This window comes from Rhinolophus hipposideros (assembly GCF_964194185.1).
Source record: "Rhinolophus hipposideros genome assembly, chromosome: 8".
NCBI lineage: Eukaryota > Metazoa > Chordata > Mammalia > Chiroptera > Rhinolophidae > Rhinolophus > Rhinolophus hipposideros.
In genome coordinates, this window is record NC_138054.1 from 6,070,803 (window position 1) to 6,092,986 (window position 22,184).

Genomic DNA, 22,184 nt, shown 5'->3' on the forward strand with positions numbered 1-22,184 from the left:
TTAGCATGAAGTCTGCCATCTGCTGCAGCAAGGCCCTCTTTACCCTTAATCCTTTTTGAATGGAAGTAATAATGCGTATTTAATTTTATGCTTTTCTGTAGTTAAGGGCTCTAATTCTCTATGTCCCAGATAGAGATATTGGAGAGTTTGGGTTTTGTTTTCTTTTGTGTAGGGGAAATGATGGGGTAAAATATTCGCCATTCTCCGAACATGTCTACAGTTGTACTCAATTAGCCTCTGTTCTTTTGGAACTATATACACTATTATGTCATCTGACCTAACCTTTAACTTTGCCAGAAATTTATTGATTTTCTTGATAATTGATGGGCTTAGACCTTTGTGTCCATAGTTAAGGAGCTTTATGCCTGTAGACCTCTATTTACAAGGTACCGAGGTACATGCTACCATTGGGGAAGCAGTTAACTGGGGAGATAACAAATTCTAAGTACTTCTCCAATAATATGGGGGCATTATGTGAAATATATTTTGTTCATCATGTGAGTCATAGAAGACTTTCCATTTACACTTAGGATGTTAAGGTATTAGAATTTGTCACAGTAATAACATTTCGTGGAAAGGTCGTGTGAATTCATGAATTTGATATGGGACGTATTGGTCATCAAATTCAAAGATGAACATTTTCCTTTAAAGATATTAGCATAAAATTAGTTAAAACCAGGATTTAAAGGTAGATAACCTGACCATTCTGGACTAGTTTATTACCAATGAAGCATTACATTTTGTTGACCTTTTAATTTTAAGCGAGTGCTTCTAAAGGATACTTCCAGTACCGGCCATGTTTCCTCAGTGAACCCTTTCCACACCTCAGGAGGCTCTCAGCCCTGCGTAGCCTGCTGCACTTACCACACCCGAGCCTTGCTTGAGTGTCTGCTCCTGGTAACCCAAAGATGGCGAGGCACAGGGCAGGGGATGACCGTGGAAGCCAGCTCAGGTGGTCGGGTTAATGTGAAAATAAGACAAGAGCCCCCTTGGAATCACAAAAACATACCCTACTTAATGCACATTCATACACTGTGAACCTAACATGTTAGCATTTTGTTTGACTTAATTTCAAGGAAATCGCTAAAATCCCAAATGTTCTGTTACTGTTCTATTTTCAGATTATTTGGCTGGGGGAAGAGAAGATCATTTTCATTATTTATTGTGGTTTTTATTATTTTGATGTTTTGTTATTAAACTTGTATTTTTTTAAGTTATTTATACTTTTTTACTTTCTTTTATAAACAGGTTGAAAGGATTGTTGACAAAAGGAAAAACAAAAAAGGGAAGACAGAATATTTGGTTCGGTGGAAAGGCTATGAGAGCGAGGACGACACTTGGGAACCAGAACAGCATCTTGTGAACTGTGAGGAGTACATTCATGATTTTAATAGGCACCACACTGAAAAGCAGAAGGAAAGCACATTAACCAGAACAAATAGGACCTCCCCAAACAATGCTAGGAAACAGATTTCCAGATCCACCAACAGCAACTTTTCTAAGACCTCTCCCAAATCACTAGTGATTGGCAAAGACCACGAGTCCAAAAACAGTCAGTTATTTGCTGCCAGCCAGAAGTTCAGGAAAAACACAGCTCCATCTCTCTCAAACCGGAAGAATATGGACCTCGCAAAATCAGGTATAAAGATCCTTGTGCCTAAGAGTCCCATTAAGAGCAGGACCGCAGTGGACGGCTTTCAGAGTGAGAGCCCCGAGAAACTGGACCCTGTTGAGCAGGCTCAGGAGGACACGGTCGCACCAGAAGTGACAGCCGAAAAGCCTGTTGGAGCTTTACTGGGCCCTGGTGCAGAGCGAGCGAGAATGGGGAGCAGGCCCCGAATACACCCACTAGTGCCTCAGGTGCCTGGCCCCGTGACTGCAGCCATGGCCACGGGGTTAGCCGTTAACGGGAAAGGTGAGTGTCCAGGTGAGTGGCTCCGTGGGCGTTGTCTCCGTGGATGGCCACGGATTGGTCCTTCGCATGCCTGGTGGCTTCTCAGGGTTGTGGGTGCTCCTTCCTCTGCGTCGGTCCTCTGGGGGAGGAGGGGTGGCAGGGAACCTGCAGTCTGTTCCCAACGGTCGTCAGCTGTAAGCTCTGAGAGATTTCGCCAGCTTCTCCTTTCTTGGAGCCTTTGGGATTTATCTCTTAAGTCAGCACTAGCCCTCTCTATTTAATTTGCCACCCACAATGGTACTACCACGTTCACGTGATAGAAACCACGTCCCACTCTACATAGGTTATGGTTAGTGTGTTTTATAGGAAGTTTCTTTCTGAAGCCACCTGCCTTTAGACATCTTAGATACTGAGTCTCATGTTGAGAATCCATCCGAATTTTCTGTGACCAGTATTGATTAGAAGTCATCATCCTTATTTTGCTAACCCATTTAAGTAACAAATGCCTTTCAATGAGGTAAGTTCACCTAGTAGAGCCTTTGGGACTTGGATTTGTTACTCTGCAAATAGTCAGTTGTTCGGATCCCATTGTCCCTTTTTCAGAGTGGGAGTCCGTTCCATATGGGTGGTATTTTCTGTTTTGTTTTCACCCCTGCTCCTGGATTCCGCAGCCTAGTTGGTTGTGTCATGGCCTTGCATCTCCTGGGACAGCACACTTGGGAATTAGCGCGGGCAGCTTCCTTTCCCTCACCGCTCCATGCCTCGCCAGCCACCAGTTTGTATGGATTTTGTTAGCACCAGTCGCCGTCCCTCGCTCTAGGCCCGCTGATTTCCTACCTGCCATGGCTTTTGGATTGCTCTCCCTGCTTCCTGCCTTTTGATAGCTCCCATACATTCTCCGACTGGAGGGGACGCCTAGTGGCCGGTGTCATGGCACACCATCACCTTAGTTAGAGGTGTGCTCCTGAGCGTGTCTGCTCGCCCTCACCTGCCCCTCTTGCAAGTGTCAGCACTCCTGCTGGCCCCTCTGTCCCCAAAGCCAGGAGCAGCGTGCCTACCCTGCTTCTCGTTCACCTCATCAGCTCTGAGCCTGCCTGCCCTATGGTCTCCTTGCTCTCTGTGTTGCAGTTTTGTAATTGTCTCTGTGTGTGTCCGTCAACTAATGCTTACTACACTAACATAAAACAATAAAATGATGGTGGTTTGTTTGGGGGAGTTGTTTCCCTCTGAAGAAAAATATTCACCTGAGACACTAACCATCTGGCTGTGGTGCATCCTGCAGGCTCTGGCTTAGGCCTGCAGCTGTGCAGAGCGACCTCAGCTGAAGTACGGCCTTCCCTTTGGGCAGTAAGTTGCCATCTTCTGGATACTTGCTTTACCCAAATGCTGCTCCTCTGCCCGTACCCCACACGTTGCCCCCTCACCTGTGTGAGCTCCTGTACATAGCTGGCTTTCCGTATTGATGCCCTGCTCATGGGTACACTTTTCTCCTACCTTGTCGTAAATGAAGGACCATAGCGGTTCACAGGTAGAAGGGACTATAAATCTAGTAACACGCGCTGTTCTGCACACAGGGAAGTCGAGTCCAGTATTCACTCAGAACTGAAAGCAGAGGTGGGATCAGAACATTTCTTACCGACTACTCCCATCTTCTTCTCAACATTGCTTGTTGCCTCCACTAGACAAGTACCTATTTATTGATTGATTATTTCAAGCCAGGCCCTGTGCTGGGCCTGGTGCTACAAACAAGGCCTGGACCCACACTGCCACTCGGGGGCAAATTATGTAGCCTGTGGGCCAAACCCAGCCCCCCATCTGGTTCCGTAAGGCCTGCAAGCTAAGGGGGGGTTTACGTTTTCTAATGTTTGAAATAAGACGAGATTTCATTAACACGCGAAAATATAAGAAATTCATATTTCTGTGTTCATAAATCAGGTTTTATTGGAACACAGCCTTGACCATTCATTCACTTACGGACTGTGGCTGCTTTCCAGCTACAAGGACAGAGTTGAGTCATTGTGACAGAAACTTGTATAGCCTGCAGAGCTGGAAAAATTGACAGTCTGGCTCTTTAGGAAGAAGTTTGCTAACCTCTGCTCTAGGAAGTCATAACCCTGGGGCAGTAAGGTGGGGTGGGCAAGGGGACACAAAAGGCTTCAGCACATCTGTGGTTCCACTTTGTGTACAAAAGTACTCGGATGTACCTACCTTTTTAGGGGGCGAGGGGCACGATTTTCAAAACCTTTTTGACTCGTAAGTAAGTTTCTGCATTCTTTTGTCACACTTATGCCTTCAGTTTTGTATTTAACGGCGGTAATGACTTCCATTTAAATAAGTGACTTCCTTTTTTTATTACTCTTCCCATTTCAAAAAAATTTTTTAATGTCCATAGGGTGGCTTTGGTTAAAACCACAAGGGACGTGCAAGCATAAAATCGTAAAGTATTTTATCTTGTGCTATGGAGTTAGGTAGATGGGGAGTGGAGTAAGCCTGTATTTCCAAGGCCCCCGTGACTGCCTTTGTCTGCTGGCCTTGAGTCCTGTATACTCTCCACTTAGATGAGAGGAAGCATAGCAGCCCCTGGGAACGTGTTCAGGACCGTGGTGAGTGACATCCCCTAGTACTAATCCACGTCAGGCTGACAGAGAGATTAAGAAGGAAAAGAACCAGCACCTCCGGCTACAGGAGCCTGCAGTTTAAAGAAATGTGGTGGCGTTAGGAAGTGTCTTAGGTAACTGGCCACCTACCAAATGCTTTGTGCTTCTGCTGCCCTCATCCTTTCCCTTTGCAGAAAGATGCTTTTGTTGTTTCCTCGACTGGAATGCAAGCTCCAAGGATGGGTTTGTTTCAACAAGGCTAAATCTTACTGTTTCCAGAGGGGTGCCTGCGCATAGTAGGTGCTCTGCAAATGTTTGTGGAAGGAGTGATTCCAGTGCTTTCTAAAGGCAAGGATGGTAATGAGTCTTTGTAGCCCCATCACTGGGGCACACTAAACGGTGGGCTGGGGTGAGGGGGGCGTGCTATTGAATGACGAGGCATGTGGGCCAGAAGCATGGAAACATTCCAGAAAACCTCTTACTCCTCTCAGGTGTATCTTTCCGGAATGAAGACACTCAGTACTGAAACCGTGTTAGGCTGTTGGTCCTCACTAGGACATTTTTAAAGCAGTTGTCTGTTTTTACTTTCTATATTAATTTTAAAGCTATGTAAGAAAACTAATTCATTTTCTAAAACTAATTGAAGCAGATATGGTATCATTGGAAAATGAACCATCTCCTCTTCAAAACATTAATCGAGTGTGAGGGATATTTTTGCCACCAAACACAACAGATATTTAAATATCTGTTAATCAAAAAAAATGTTTCTGGAGAATTTTAACACACACATGATTACTTTTATAGAATAACCATATGTGTGTTTAGTTTTTAACTGTTTTAGTATGAAAAAAAGGTTTAAAAGATGAATATATTGCTTTGCTGAGAAATAGGAGAAAATTTAAAATTTAGGCAATACAGCAGTCTTATGTCTGTTCTTTATTAATACCCTGATGATGTTTTCTTGCTCTTTTAATTGCCTAATGAATTAATCCTACAAAAGAAACGATCTCTTTTAAAAACTGGATTATCTTACTTTGTTCTCTCGTGAATTCAAATCTATAATTGGTCATTCAACAAGCATAACATTTGAGAAAATGCTATTAAACTTTTTGAAAATAAGGCCCAAACCTTACCAGTGTTATCCTATAGAGTTGGCTGCTGGATCCTAAGTCAAAGCCAACGGATTCGGGAGGAAAATGACTCAGGAAATGACCTTAACATGTGACCACCTGCTTCCCATCCTATGAGCCTTTCAAACGAAGGAAGGTCCCAGAAGAAATTGTTCAGGAAAATGTGGTTCCTTCTGAGGAAGGAGCTGGAGTATAAATTCCTCTCAGTAAGAATTGAAAACAGATGATCTGTCTGCCTTGTTTGTGATGATCAGGGAAGGTAAAGTGTCAGATCAGCAGCCTCGTCTAGGAAGAGGCCCATTTATTAGTTAGGTGCTGGAATTAGAATTTCACCCCAAAGAAGGTTAGGAAGCCAGGAGACCAGTGCCCAGAGGGCGTGGTGTTCAGCATGGCCGCAGCAGGACATGTCTACTTGAGAAGAGAGGACATTTGAAGCCAGGCTATGTAATGCGTATGTATGTGAGGGTTTGATCAAAAAAGATTGAAATTTGAAACCAACAGACATTTGTTGGCACCTCCTGTATATCAAGCCCTGTGTTAGAGGCTTCCACATGTATTATCTCAAAAGGAACAAACCTCCTTACACATGGAAAGATCACAGAAGCTAAAAGTAAACCCAAGTGGAGTAAACCTTTGAGGAAAGCAAATGGACAACCTCCATCCACCCGCTTCCTAAGCGTTCACTAGGTAGCCTCGGGCTGAATGATGTCATTGCCCAGAGTAAACTTCCTCGTTCCTCCCTGGAGGTGAGCTCAGCGGGCCTAGCACCTGGGTGTGCTCCAGATTCTAGTGCTGTTTCACGCAGCGAGCCCCCTGGAGAAGGTGCTTTTTTTCGGATGGCAGCAGTCCCTTAAAGGCTTGGTCACCCCCAGGGCGTTTATTTCAAAACTGAAATGTGCAGTTATGTGCCAGTCATTGATGTAGAGCCAGGACCTTTAAAAGGGGTATTTCATTCGCCACTTTTTTGAAAAGCCCAGCCCCCTTTTTTTGGAGTATGGATCTGATTGGAGTTCAGTTTGTTTGAAGCACAACCATAAAGCATCATCTACTAATTCCAGTTTGCGTTTCTTTAAAGTGGACACTTACACATCTAAGTGCACAGTCCTAGAATTTTTCATTATTTCCATTTCCCACTTCTGTCTAACTTGACAACTACTTATTAACTTTAAAACCTTTCCAGAGCATTAAAACAAGTTTTCACTAAGGTATCAGCTTGCCTTTTGTAATCAGACCTCCTATTTTATGTAAAAGTGAAGTAAATCTGAAGAACCAGCCAGCTCTTGGCCATCGTTAAGTCCCAGCAGGAGGAGCCATTGTAGGCTCTGGAGTCCATGCCTGACTGCTGAGCTCTGTGCTGTGCTCCCTCGGGGAGACCCCCCCCCACACACACACACACAGTTCCAGGGCTTCGTGATCTGTTCAAGGACCATTAGGACTTGGCTTGCTGTTCACCCACTGAGCCCATTTTAGAGCCCTTGTGATTGATTGATTCGTTTTTACTTTTCGTTTCCACTTTTTTTTACCCCCTACCTATGGTTCTCAAAGTGTGGTACCCAAGCCAACAGCATCAGCAGCATCTGGGGACATATACACCGCAGGCCCCACTCACACCTCCTGACCTGCAGTCTCAGTGGGCCTGGCAGACTGTGTAACAAGCCTACCCAGTGGCTCTGAGGTTCACTGAAGTTCAACAGCTACCATACCGTGTTGTATTAAGTGGCTTCATAGACCAAGTACAGTTACATTTTTGTTCTAGGATATTTTAAATTCTTAGAGTTAAGTACATTTAGTTCCTGTTCTCTCATGAGATTGTTTAGCCTTAGCGTATCTTGATTTAAAATTGTCTCCAGGTATTTGTATTGTTTTAAATAAATATTTTAATAATTAAATAGCAGGAAAACATTAGAAAATGTTTAAAACATCTCAAAGAAAAAAGAAAAGTAACTCCCATTTCTACAAGCTCCACTTCCTCCTACTCTCCAGAGATAACCACTACTAAGTTTTTTCCTTCCAGAAATTGGATATACATGCACGTCTTTTATATATATCAATGGGCTCATACTTGTGTGGTTCAACTTAGTTTTTTATTTTGTTTGTTTTTTGTTTTTAATTTTATGGATACATCTTGGATATATTTTCATAGTCACACAAATAGCTCTGTTTCATTCTCCTAAAAGACTGTGGCTATGTAGTGTATGAACACATCATATAAACCTGCCATCGGAGATTTAGTGTCTGTTTCTCAGCCTGTGGCATTTGGGCCTGGACACTTCCTGGTTTAACATTCCTGGTCCTGCCCTTGCTAGTGATGGCCTCAGGCATAGTGACAAATCAGTGTCCCTGGTTCCTGCCTGCACACCCACATTCCCACAAGGGACCTGTGTCTGGGTGTATCCATTAGGTGAGAACCACAGCTGTAAACATTGAGTTTTTCCTCATAAATAAATATAGGTGACCTCTGAACAACACAGGTTTGAACTGTGCGGGTCCACTTACATATGGATATTTTTTCAATAGGTAAACTGGAAATTTAATCGTATTGATTACATTAGGCTACCATAACACGATCTTACTGCTTCTGCTTTGTTATCAATGCATGAATCACAATACCTATAAATACGAATTTCTTTTTCACATTCTTTTTACTTTTGATGTCTAGTGTTAGTAACACATGTAACATATACAGTGTTTTGTATCATATAAGACTATTGGTGTAGTAACTGAGAGACGATTCAACTTGTGGACAGCTGACGTAACTTACAGTATCTATCCAGTACAGTACTGTAACGTGTTTTCTCTCTTTTATGATTCTTAACATTTCCTTTTCTCTAGCTTACTGGACTGTAAGAATACACTAATACATATATAACATACAACATGTGTTAACTGTTTATGAGTATGTTATTGATAAGGCTTCTGGTCAACTGGCTGTTAGTAGTTAAGTCTTTAGGGAGTCAAAAGTTAGATGTAGATTTTTGTGCAGGAGTTGGTGCCCCAAACCACCTCAGTGTTCAAAGGTCAACTGTATATTTTATTGATGTTACAGTGGCAGGAATGCTAACATACCTCTGTATTTAGTGCAAATAATCCATAAATTCTGCGAATCATTACGCAAGTAATTTAGAAGTACATTGACTGAAATAGGAAAGTTTGCCATTACCTCTTCCCCTCAGAATACCATTTCCTTCCCCAGAGGGAACATTAATAGTTTAACGTGTCATTTCAGATCTTCTGTGTATTTATACTCTCTGAAATGGAATCATACTACATAAATTGTTCGGGCATTTGCCCTTTTCATTTATCATCATGTCTTAGAGAATTTCCATTTTAAGACTCAAATCTCTGCCTCACTTCTTTTGAAACTTTAAATTTGATTTTTGATATTTTGATATGACTTCAAACTTACAGAGCAATTGCAAGACAAGTGCAAGAATAACCCATATACTCTTTATCCACATTCATTAGTAGCTTACATTTTACCTCATTTACTTTTTCCTGTCTTCTGCCGGCCCCATGTGTGTATATTTATACACACTCACATACATACACACATAACGTGCATATACACTTTTTTCCTGAATTGTTTGAGTTACTTTTTCCTGAATTGTTTGAGTTACTTAGAGACTTGCTTTTGTAAACAAGAGTAAAGTGCCAGGGCTGTAATTGGTTACAATTTTGATAGATGCTGCCAAATTGCTCTTTTAAACAAGCTGTAAGGTTGAGAGTGCCCGTTTACTTGTTCTTCAACTTTTACATGTCTGCCAGATGAGAAGGTAGAAAACTTGTGTCTCATTGTTTTAATTTTAAAACATGAAAACTGTCTTTTCACAGGTTGTATTTGGCTGTTTGCATTTCTTTTTCTGTTAATTCCCTTTATAGATCCTTTGCCTTTTTTTTTAATGGGGGATAGTGTAACTTTTTCAAAATGTGAATCCTTCGTGAATGTGCATGGAACCTTCGCCCGGGGACCACACTGAGCTCTTCCTGTGTGAGCTACAGTGTGCAAACTGCTAAAAGGGAGCGTTTCAGGAGAAGGCAGTGATCTTCGGCCCTCCTGGCACTACTCAAGGACCGATACTTCCATGCCAGGGTCAGAATGAACAGAGCTATCTCATCTCCGCCGTAAGGGATTTACAGCAGAAAACTTCACATTAATTTGCATTAATTTTATGGTTCCTGCTCAGTTTTGAATATACCAAAGTATATTTTATTGGAGTTTTATAATTTAAAAGGAATTTGGATTCCTTGGGTCCTATGTCTAAGGGGACTCTGTCTGACTTCAAGTTCCAGCTCCTCTTACACTGGTGCAAGGGCAGAGGAAAGAAAATCGTATTTAAGTGAAATTCCTTTTTGTTGCTGCCTAGCAGTGGGGACTGGACACCTGTTACAAATTCTGCTTGCCTTCTGTATTCCCATTTTTACTGCTGTAATCTGCAGCACGCTACTGGCCTTCTAGAATATTCCTCCATTTACAGCCTGTGTTTTGGGGGTGAGAGCAAGACACACACACACACACACACACATACACAAAGTACAGGCAGGCCCTTCGGTCTGAGTTGTGAGCATGTTATTCTGTTGCCTTTGTTTTGTTTCAAGTCCCTTCAACATCCTTCTCCCTGTTTCAGAGAAGGCTTATTTTGTAAGTGAAAGAGAATGTGATTAGATAACAGTCACTCAGCGGAGTTGGTGAGAGAATAGGGTCCACGTTAGAACCTACTCCTGACTTCTGTTTAGTTATTCTGTATTACAGTGTTGACAAGGGCCTTTTTATTCATAAGCATAATTCACAATATTGATGGCACTGTATTAGTTGAGACTTTTATTCTGTCTGTCGTGAATGAAACTGAACTCAAAGTGACTTAAACAAACAAAAATGGCATCTGACTTAAACAAACAAAAAGTGGCTCTCCCCACTCCTGGGCTCTTGCTTCATTCAGGCAAACCCTTCCCTCATAGAAGCAAGGTGCTGTCAGCAGTTCTAGCAGGAATTTTAACCTCTCTGCAAAACAGGCAGAAAACAGTCTTTCCCGGAACTTCCAAGGGGTGAGACATTAACTTCATCTAAACTGGTTCCCCAAGGGAAATCAGAGCTGTTAACAATAGAAATGGAAATAGCAACTGCTGTCAATAGTCTTGACCCAATTGAAGTTAACAAGTACATCTAAAGTACAGTACAACTTACCTAAATTACAGAACATTGTGAGTATTAAATATTAATAGTTTGGATAATTATTTCAGTTAACGTCATGTTTCAGCTTTTCTGTGGTCCTCTCACACTGGACGTAATCCTCCTCTCCCTTTATACTTGTGCACTGGATATTGCTCACCATGAGATTGAACTCTGTTTATCTTTTCACTTTCGATTTTTGAATCTAAATGTGGTGCTCTTCCATTCATAGTTCTTACAGTCTTATTTGTGGGGAGAGGGGGAGCTAAGTGCTGCATTTATCTCCTAATTTAATATGTCACCTTTTGCAAGTCTGTCACATTTTTAATTACAAATGAACAAAGGCTATTTTAAAACTCAGTTTATCAGAAACCTCTTGAAAGGAGACACTAAATCAGATTCTCCAAGGTGCTTTTATTTAGGGTGAAGAAGTCTTAACCAAAGTGGCTTAGACACCTGGACTGGAGGGATGAGAGCTAATTTCCTAGAAGAGTCTCTGAGAAAGTAAAATCTGGTGGAAAAGATGCAGAGAAAGATCCAGAATGGATGAACAAACTCAGTACATGGAAAACTGGGAAAGCACTTTGGCAAACATTTTAATCTTCTTGAGAATCTTTTACATTGTCTAGTCCAATTGTTTATATGTAATTGGTGCTTAATTAACATTTGTATGGCAATGAATGAATTGTTGGAGGAATTTCTGTCACTTCTACTTTCATTACTAGTGTTTGTCTTCTAAAAAGAATAAGAGTAAAAAGAAACAGAAGATTTGTTGGGGTGGTTGCGAGAAGTTGTCAATGCAGTTTCAATTCAGTAAGAGCCAGAGCAAGCTTGTATACAAATATGGAATGATGATAGGTAGTTCTTTGAACTGGAAAAACTGAAGAAAACACCTGTAGGTTAGTGGCGCAGAAAATCTTTTCAAAATATCAGTGAATGATTTTTCTTGTGTGACAGCATCCAAGAGGCACCTTTATAGATAATAACTCTGACCCTCACCCAGACTTACTCACCTTAGAGCTCACTGTCAATGTGTTTCAGAGCAGTGGAGCCTTTCCACTGCCTTGGGCTCCTGGTCATCTGGAGAAGGAAATGACCTCAGTGTGTGATGCTGTGCATTTCCTCATTGTTATCCCCAAGCTACAGCCTCTAACAAAGCCCTGAATTCTTTTCCTGTAATTTTTCACAGTTGGGTTGGCTTCCTCCCCCTTCACTTCTGCCCCCCTGCCCCGGACTTAGTAGTGCACCTGTAGCGTTTACACACAGGTGTGTCTTTATCAAATTCCCCAGCATTCTCAACCTCCTGAAGGAGGATTTCCCATCCACCTTCCTGGCCTCACTGAAATGGGAAACCTCCTGCAACGTCCCCCTTCCCTCTGCCCTCTGCGACTGGAGGAGTGCCCATCTAGCAGCGCTTCCAGGCCTGGGGCAGGGCCAGGGCGGTGAGAGGCAGTCTCGTCCAGCCCCACAAGAAGAGCCTTCCTGGTTGAGGCCTGTGTTCTGACTCTTTCTCCTTCCCTGTTCCTGATTGACCAGCCTCTTGGGCCTATTTCAGCATTCCTTCATTCCCAACCCCAGTTGTAACTGTCACCTTAGAGGACTCAGCCTCCAAATGGAAGCCGTGGCACCCTCATCTCTAACCTTAGTGGTGGTGTTGATTGTGTCCTTGCAGTGTGCTAGCTTCCTTACATCCCTCTGTAGCTGGTTACGGCAGCTGGTACTGGGAAGTAAGGAGCACGAGGCTGAAAGAAGTGAAGGGATTAAAATTCATTAGCCCCTTTTCCTCATGGTTCTATTGTTATTAAAAATCTTGTTTCCATCTTGATTTTCACTTTCTTTTAGGCCATACAGCTAAGTGATCCCCAGGTGCTTGTTCTCTTCCTTTCGCACTCCGTCTTCAGTCTGGCTCCTGTTCTGGCACCCTCCAGGCATTCAGTACCCGGGCCGCAGGTCACCTCTCAGTTACTGAATTTGGTGCTTTAGCCTTCTTTAGAATGGGTCACTCCCTGCCACATTTATTTTGATTCACTATGTTTTTGTTTTTGTTTTCATTTTTAACTATGTTAATAAACACATAAACATTAAGTTTACCGTCTTACACATTTGAAATCTGTAATTCAGAATGTTAAGTATGTTCACTTTGTTGTGCAACAGATCTCCAGAACCTTCTCATTTTACAAAGCTGACGCTCTGTGCCCAGTAAACACTGGTGTCCTCCCTGCCCCACCCTTGGCAACCACTGTTCTACTTTGTTTCTATGATTTTGAGTATTTTAGATACCTTGAATGAGTAGAATTATGCAGTATTTGTCCTTTTGTGACTGGCTTGTTTCACTTAGCGAATGTCCTTGAGGTTCATCCATGTTGTAGCATAGGACAGGATTTCCTTCCTTTTTAAGGCTGCATAATATTTTATGGTATATATATGCCATGTTTTTTTAATCCATTCATCCATCGATGGACACTTGGGCTTCATCCACCTCTTGGCTGCTGTGAATAATGCTGCAGTGAATATGGGCATACAGATATCTCTTTGAGATCTTGCTTTGAATGCTTTTCGATAAGTACCCAGAAGTAGAATGGCTGGGTCACGTGGTAGTTCTATGTCTAATATTTTTGAGGAACCTCCGTACTGTTTTCCATAACAGCTGTGTCATTTTATACTCCCAGCCAGGGTTCCAGTTTCTCCACATGCTCACCAACACTTGTTTTCATCTTTATTTTTGAATTCTTGCTTCTGGAACACTGCTATTTTTGGTTCATCATTTATCTCTCTGGCTGTTTCTTTCATTTTTTTCTTCAGCTAAAACAGCAGAAGAGATGATTTATTGTACATGTGTTACATTCAGCCATAACCGAGAACAAAACTAGTCTAAAATGTCGCAGGTCCAGGCCAGAGGGCCAAAAGGCACTGTTTTTGCATGAGCAAGGTGGGTCTCTCAGCAGTGGTCACAGTGATCAGTGGCCATGGGTGTTCCAGATGCACTGGGAGGTCCTCTGCAGCAGGCGTGCAGTCCCAGGCTTCGTCCCAGTGTCCTGGCCGCGGGCTTCCCTCACTTCCTCTCCTGTGGCTTCCACAGGTGTTCAGGCTAGTGGTTTACTTGGGCCTCTGCCTCACCGTTCTTGTGCTTCTCTGCCGTGCATTCATTTCTTCCTCCACTTGGCTCTCATGGCATGGAGGTTTCTAGGAACAGGGTGCTACGGCTGAGACAGCGTTTCTTTCCCATTGCCTTTGTCTGTTGTCCTGCACCCCTTAAGTGGCACCCATACACAGAAGGATATTTGTTTGGTGCACTGGGCCAGCAAGGGAACCCTATCGGAGCTGACGCTGGTTCGGGGGGCCACCACGTGGGGCTCTAGCTGCCCGATGCCACTCTCCTTGCTGCCTACGCACCAGGGCCTTCTTCCAAAGCATTGAGTCATCAGGCTATGCTCCTGGGCCCAGGCCCCTGCTCTCCTTGCACATACCTTTACGTGGGGTCGACACCGCCCTCTCACAACTGGATCCCCAGTGTGCAGGGCACGTCTTCAGGGTAAGAACCGAGACTTTCATCCTAGTGTTTCTACGACCTGCCTCATGGTAGACGACCCCTAAATGTGTGGCGTGAGTTAAAAGCAAATTCTCCTTTCATAGTTCATCTTAACACGTATTTTCATAATTACCCTTTTATTGAAAATTAGTACAATATTGTTTTATCTGGGCAAAATCTAGTAAAGAATTAATTCAACTTCAACAAATAAATCCAATGATAAAAGAGAACTCATCCAACTGTAAAATGTGCACAGCTGCTAGCCATTATCTGGGCACTAAGGGGAGGAGAAGGCTTCTATTTGCTTTCTCCCAAGGAGTCTGCTTCCAGTGGGGACTTGGCTCACCTCATTGCTCCCACCTTCCACGGCTTTGGCCTCTGCAACTCCAGTGGGCTGTGCTTGATTGTCACTTGGCTTCAAGCTGTCTCGGTTCCTGAAATGGTTTCTCCTCTGGTTTTAAGGCGTGTTTTAAACCTTGCTTTTAGTTTCTGATTGTATGTGTTCCATGCCATACACCAACAATCAGCCACCTCTGTGCACGGGGAAGTGTCTGGAAGTTCCATGCCTCTTCATCATACACTTAGTGAACATTTACCTTGTGCCAGTCTCAGTGCTGGATGCTGAGATTTCAGAGCTCAGTAAAATATAGCCCCTGACGTGTTGGGGCTCATAGCCTGGTAGGACAGAGGTTCAGGAACGTGCCCTTGTCTCTGACTGGAGAGGTGCATTGGGATGGCAGGCACTGTGGTTGACAGTGAGAGTAGCTAGCTGCTTTGGTAACACTGCCTTCCTGTGAGTCAGGGGGGGATGGTTCAGAACGGGTGGAGCCATCCCACACTCCTGGCCAGGACTGTTGAAAATTCAGCCCTGGGGCTAGCAGCAGCATTCCTTAAGGCAAGAGCAGTCTGTTGGTGAGATTATAATAAACTAATCCTTGTGCAGACTTACTCTTGCTGAAGTGATGACATCTAATGAGGTAAAACTATTTCCATAAAAAAAGGAATCACTCACATCTAGTAAACACCCATCTCCCCCAGTGATAAGGATCTAATGCAATTGCCTCTCAATCTAGGACCATAAATAGGATCTGCCGAAACATTTAAAAGATGAAATATTAAGAAAGAACTTTGTTTTGTTTTTGTGTTTGTGTTTGCTGGCTTTTTGTTTCTCTGCCATTTGCAAGGCGCACGGTTACAGGCTGTCAGGAGGCTCACGTGTGGCCTGGATAGTAAAGGATGAGGATTTCTCAGTTCCATTTTGGTATAAAAGAACTGCTGCTGCTTGCCGCAGCATGCCTAGTTGATGGGGTGGCATGGGGTGGGGATGGAGGGCTCCAAAGAGCCTAGCACCTCCCGAAGTCTGGTGGCTGGTGGTGGCCACTCAGGATTGGACCCGGCCTTGGCTTTGCTGGGCTGGCCACCAGGCTGCTTCCTTGTGGCTTCCCGAGCCAGGTCACAGGTGATCATGCTGCTGGAGGCCTGGGGGATTGCAAGCGCTCTGGGGACTCCAGCACTGTGGCCACGAATGGGACAGTGGACTTCCTGAAAAAGCAGCTCGCCCACCAGTGACCCTGGTCAGCCCTGGGGAGACCGAAGTGGTCGGTGATGGCTTCCCCAGGGTACTCGGCACCTCCACAGGAGCTGTTACTGGAAGTGACAGGCAGCACCGGTGGTTGTCATGGGGGTCACGAGCGAGCCGTGGAGGGGATAGCTGCCCTGCTCCCGCCTATGGGCTGGTGGAAACCTCGGGGGCGACCCCGTACCGGCCTCGGCCCAATCACGTGGCAGGGACAGGAGCGCGAGGCCACCACGGTGTCCATTTGCAGAGGAGACCTTGGGAGGCCACTCCACGACCGAGAAGCGCAAGGTGCACCTGCTTCTTAAGAATTGTTTGTGCTTCATTTTATTTTTTAGTGGAAGTGTACCAGGTTCTTTCTCAGAATACTTTAAAATAACCCCTTCTATCCATTTATCTCAACCATAGTCATCTTTAACTTCTGCCTGCAATTTAAGTTCTTATTTATGTATGGATGGCAAGGGGAAGGGAGTATGCTGTCAGGAGAAAAGACGACGTGAATTACTTTGTAGGTCGTCATACGACTGCAGGTTGTACTTAAGTAGCCACTTGGAATGCAGCTGTGTATTGTGTGCATCTCCCCCACCTCTGTGCTGAGAAAAGTCACAAAGTCCAGCACTGACATAGACGTTTAATCACTAGCAGGTCCCCTCAGTGCCTGTGTTAGCACCCGTCCGTCAGCGTGAGTCCCTCCGTTCTCAGCTTTAAGGACTTAACTGCTGCCCAAGTATAATGACGAGCAGGGGAAAGGAGAAGGATGGGCACATGCTAGAATGGGGCTAATGAAGTTATTTATTTAATATCTAATCAATTTAGTTAGCAATTTGCAATAGCAAAAGACAAAGACAATAGAATGTGCTAATGACAGAAAGTAAAGGTGGTTAAGACTAAACTACATTGATAACAATGTCATGTCAGAGGAGTACACATACATATAAGTTTAAGAGATCCCAACACATGTTTACTATTGATCAAACATCACTTGGCTAAATACACAAATAACATCAGTAAGGAGTATCCAAAAGCAGTAATGAGCTCTCTGGGATAGTAACTATTACAGTAGATGTCAAAAGCTCACCAAACTAGGGGAGAACAGCACTGGAAAAGTCATAAATCCAAACCTTGTCAGGTCTGCAGCTGAGAGAAACTCAGGCGTCTCCCACAGCGCTGCTTGCTAGTTCCCAAGAATGCTGGGGCTGTTGGCGTTGTTGTTAGAAGTCAAGGCGTCTTCTGATGTTATACGCTGCAAGCTACATGTAAGTTTTCAAGGTGTTAACAATCTGAAGAATGTTGCTGCTGTTGTCATTGCTGCTGCTGTTGTTCTTGGAGGTTAGGAAGTCTTCTGAAACTGCAAGCTGCACACAAGTTTTCTAGATGCTAACAAGTTCTCAAGAAGGCTAACCATGGGGAACAACACTGGAGGGAGGGGCCAGGAACCAGCCAGCCCTCACCAGGTTGGTGGCTGGAAGTCAGGACATCCCTGGTGTAAGTTGCATGTTGCTGGAGGGCTTCAAAATGTTAGAATGATGAGAAATCACCAATGACAAATGACCAAATGATGAAATAATAATAATTGCACTGTCAACTGAGGTCTGCCTTATATATTTTTCTCAGATGTACCTTAGAGCCAAGTTTCTTGTTCCTGCCTCCCCCTCCGGGAATGGCCAGTTCCGGGAGGGTCCAGCAGTTACTGATAAGAATGTTGCCCATCTGGCTGAAGGGCCAATTCATCCAGACAAGCAATATCATCTGTTCTTGCTTGGGACCATCAGCCCAAGGTCTTCCAAAGCCTGGCAACGTGCCTGTCACGTCCTGATATAACTTAGCTACTTCTTCATCTGCTGGTGTGGGCGAAACAACAAAGAGGGAATTCTCTCAACCCCTGATCAAAAATTTCTTTAACCCTAAGCTAACCATCACCTCACAACGTGGACAGAACAGTAAACATCATCTCATATCTCCCCTACTGGAGAGAATGAGACCAAACAGAAAACCTCATCTCACATCTCCCCTGCTCGGGAGGATGAGACCAAAGAGGAAATTTATTCAATCCCTGATCACAGCACAGAAGTCCCTCACATACAGGAACAGATAAAAGCTACTAGACCAAAGCTCACATCAACCAATGAAGGCAAATTTTCTTCAACATCTTCCCTATACCTAGCCAGCCCAAGATGCAACTCCCACAACCCATCCCAGGTATTAACCCGAATTTCAAAAGTAAAAGTGGGATGAGCAAATAGTAAACCCATTAGCATGGTTATAAAAATGGTTGTGTATCACAGTCTTACTGAAACTGGGTTAGATGATTAGGATACTAACATGAGTTTGCTATTGGGTTCTGTCCTCTCCAACCCCCTGAAGACTTGGTTTAGAATATTACTGATATGTTGTGATGAAACCACCAAGGATTCCTGGTTGACCTAACAGACTGTCTTCTTTGGCTTCTGACAGCTTAGCGTCCCCAGGTGAGTATCAGTCACAGGCCTGAATACGTGGGATGTGATGTGCGTGTGAACATTGCCTCTCCCGTGGGACAAACCTGGGTTGTCTCCTGAACTGCTCAGCTGATTTTGAAAGACATCTTCTGTCACCAAGGAGAGCAGCGGGAGCAGTACCTCAGGCAGTGCCTTTTCTGCGGCCATGCCTAATACTAGCAGGAGGCATGTATTTAGAAGCAATCTGTGGAAAAGGGTGAATGAACTGCTGAATTATTTTGAACTATGAAGGGAGAAGTCATTTGTTTTTGAGAATTAAATGAAGCCATGGCTCTGTCTGGGTGAGAGTTGAAGGATGTGGAGACCTGAACCACATTTCACGTGTAGAAGCTCTTGCTCCCCCAGTGCTGGCTGCTTACGTGTTGGACCCCTTAACAGTTAAGGGTCTTCCATCTCCAGTTTCACAGGACCCTTTCTAGTGTTAACTAATTATCGTCGGAATTCCTATGTCTCTGCAGTGGCTGGAGCCTTAAAAAACAAAAACAAAACTTGGTTCTAATTAAATCCTATAGTCAAATAGTAACATGATGTGGTATGTGAGGAGCTGTGCCCACAATTCTGATTGTCTTATGTTGGTAATGGAGAGCGGGTTTGCATTTTATCCAGTAAGTGAAACTGCCTGTCATGTATGCTGTGACTTTTGTGAAAAATGTATGCTGTGACTTTTATGAAATGTAAGACATGTTATTACCTGAAGCTTTTAAACTGGGCAGAGATTATTTTCATCTTGCTGGTAACAGTTTCAAATTATGTGTTGCGTATTAGAATTATAATTGTAGCATTTTCTTTTTGGGGTAACACTTTCAGCAAAACTTGGTAGCTCTTTCCTATATACTTGGCATTACCTCTACAGGTTAAATTTAAATGACATCTTGATTTTGCAGGAATACTGAGAAAACAACGTAATGTTCTCAACATGATTATGAAAGGTGACGCTGTTTCACGACTGTGTGACAGAGTTGTGACAGCTCTGCCAGCATCGCCGCCTGTGTCTGTACTTGGGCAGTACAAGGGGAAAGGCTGGAGGGAAAGCACCAAGTGGGGCAGGCCACACCAGCCTTGGAATGTGGAGCATCTACAGAGTGTGCTTTGGATGCAGCATTTCTGATTCCTGGGATGCAAGCTATTTTATGGACTTCAAAGGGAAAGTAAAAAACATTCTCCCTTTTCCCGTCGCAGGATTGACTTTTGTGCTTCGGGTTTTCAGATAAACCTCACTCGATGGGACAAAAGTGCCACAGACGAGGAGTGGTGTAAGGATGGTCTCCATCTGATCTGTGTTTTGGTTTGGTTTGGTTTGGTTTGGTTTGGTTTGGTTTGGTTTGGTTTGGTTTGGTTTGGAGAAAGAGTAGTTGCCCTGGTAAATGTTCCACTTGCAGAGTAATCCAGTTTTCATGAGGGATTTTCTAATATGCATTTAATGAGCAAGTTGCACACTGGGTTTTCTTGATTCTGTCATCTGTGTAACCCTGTGACAGCCTAGGGTGGCACTTTGTCACACTCTTCAGAGTTGTACACATTACTGTGTAACGAGTCCACATTAGAAGCTGAGCTGTTATAGGTCTGATGGGTGCCCCCTGAGAGCTGCATTACTGGAGGGACAGGATGTCACAAAGCTGTGCTACGGAAAGCAAGGGACCTGTTGGAAATGCAGAAAAAGCCACTGTACTTTGGGTGTCTTGTTTCCTTGATCTGTGGAAACATTAAAAGAAGAGCTGACTGTTGAACAGAGTTTGGCTTTAATACAGTTTTGAAGTAGTCTTAGATGCTCAAAAATGGATTTTAAAATTACTGGCTTTTTTAATACTGTATTTATGTAACTTAGCAAGTGTGGCTTTTCGGTTTTTGCTTTATATTTTGAGTTTATTGTGCTCAGTGTTCTATCTTGACCTTTGAGAAGCTTTTTTTCCTTACCTATAAAAGGATGTATTAGATTAAATGTTCTCTGTTGATCCTTTGCTTTTCAGCATGTGATTTTCATTTTAAACCAAAATGTCTTTGTAAGGTGAATAGTCAATTCTGTGGTTTGCTCTGCCTTGAGTTCTGTGTTCCCTTCCACCCTGCTAGGTGTCCATAACTAAAAAGACACATAAACGCCTTGCCTGCTCTTAGGGGGCTCATGGGCCACCATTCTTCAGTATGCACCGTGTTGGGACCCCTTTAAAGGCCAATCCTTTGGAGTACCCTTGACAAAATACTTCCCCTGCTCCGCTGGAACTTCATGGTCCTGGCTGCACGCTGTGCGTACTTGGCCCAGTGGCAGAGATGGATGTGCCACTCCTCAGTGGTGGTCAGAGAAGGCAGGCTCAGTACCAGCTGAAGGTGATTAAAGCTGGCGGAAAAGGACCAGAAAACTCCACGCATGTCATCAGTCCTTGTAAATGATCACTAGGGTGAAAGCGTGGGACTTCATCACCTCGTAGGCTTAGGGTAGATGTCCTTGGGCCCTAGTTTGAGAAACAGTAATGTAAACTAAAGCTAGGTGTTTGTTTTAGAAACTTGCTTTAGGTGATAATTAATTTCAATCTAGTTTTCTTATTAGTCTTTTATTAGGTTGGTGTAAAAGTAATTGCGGTTTAAAGGGTTAATGATTACAAAAACCGCAATTACTTTTGCACCAACCTAATAGCTTTGCAGGTTAAGCTAGCTATTTAAGACAGTAGTCATCAGAACCCTGGAGGCAGCTTTTTAGTATTGTCTTTTGCTGTGGTCCATTTCCGCACAAACTTGAGAAGCTTCTCTCACTGTGGTTGTCACTGTGAATGGCACACCCTGGAATTATGGTCAGCTGGCCTTCATCCTCCGCCCGCCGAGCTTCTTTTCTTAAGCAATAAAACCCTCTACTTTCAAATTGACCCTTGTACAGCACAGTGATTATGGGCGCCAACCCCCTGTGCAGTCGAAAACCCACGTGTAACTTTTGACTCGCTGTAAACTTACCTACAAATAGCCTGCTTTTGACTGGAAGCCATACTGATAATAGTTCATTAACACATATTTTGTATGTTCTATGTATCATATACTGTATTCTTATAATAAAGGGAGCTAGAGAAAAGAAAATGTTAAAATCGTAAGGAAGAGAAAATACATTTATAATACTGTACGTATTTATTGAAAAACATCCACATGTGAGTGGATCCATGCAGTTCAAACCCATGTTGTTCAAGGGTCAAGTGTGTACAGTACTGTCTAAAAGACAGTGCCTGACCTGTGAGTTTACCACAGTCTGTCATCAGTTTCTCACCTCCACCCATAAAAAAATGAAACTTTAATTCCAGTCACGTCCACCAGTAGCCCACGCATTGTCCTTTGGCATTTTGACCCACTATATATCCTCCAACCAGCAGCTTTCTATTTATGTCCACATAGAAGTATGCTGTGATGCTTAATTTAGGTCAGCTCTCAGCACGTGGTCACATTCTGTGTCTGTCAGATGCTCTTTGCTGGGTTCTGCTTACCTGATTAACCCACACAGGGTTCTAGGCTTAGACTAGATATGGACTGGAATTTCCATGCCCATGCGCAGAGGTAGAGAGTTAAGGCACGCGTGAGCAGTTAGGATTCTGGACACGCCTCTCCTCCTGGCCCCGAACCATGAGGTTGTGTTCTCCGTCATCTGAAAACATTCCATTTAAAAACATTTGTGTTCCACAAGAGAGAAAGGAAAATCTTTTAAAGGAACCCATCAAGAAAGAGAGAGGAAGCAAGTATATAAGAGAGAAGATAAATTTATGTCACTAATGTCAGGCAATAAACTTTTTAGGGTAATAAATTTCATCATGAGCATTGTAAA

General features: G+C 43.5%; 1 protein-coding gene across 2 annotated transcripts in view; it reads left to right on the top strand.

Annotated features, from left to right (window-relative positions):
* CDYL (chromodomain Y like) overlaps positions 1-22,184 on the top strand; it is a 207,985-nt gene that overhangs the window by 104,554 nt on the left and 81,247 nt on the right. Inside the window, exon 2 of one of the 2 annotated variants that reach the window (XM_081054736.1) lies at positions 1,249-1,927. In XM_081054736.1, the coding sequence (XP_080910862.1) occupies positions 1,249-1,927 (679 nt within the window). The remainder of the gene's footprint in view (positions 1-1,248; positions 1,928-22,184) is intronic. The other variant, XM_081054737.1, reaches the window with a different exon arrangement.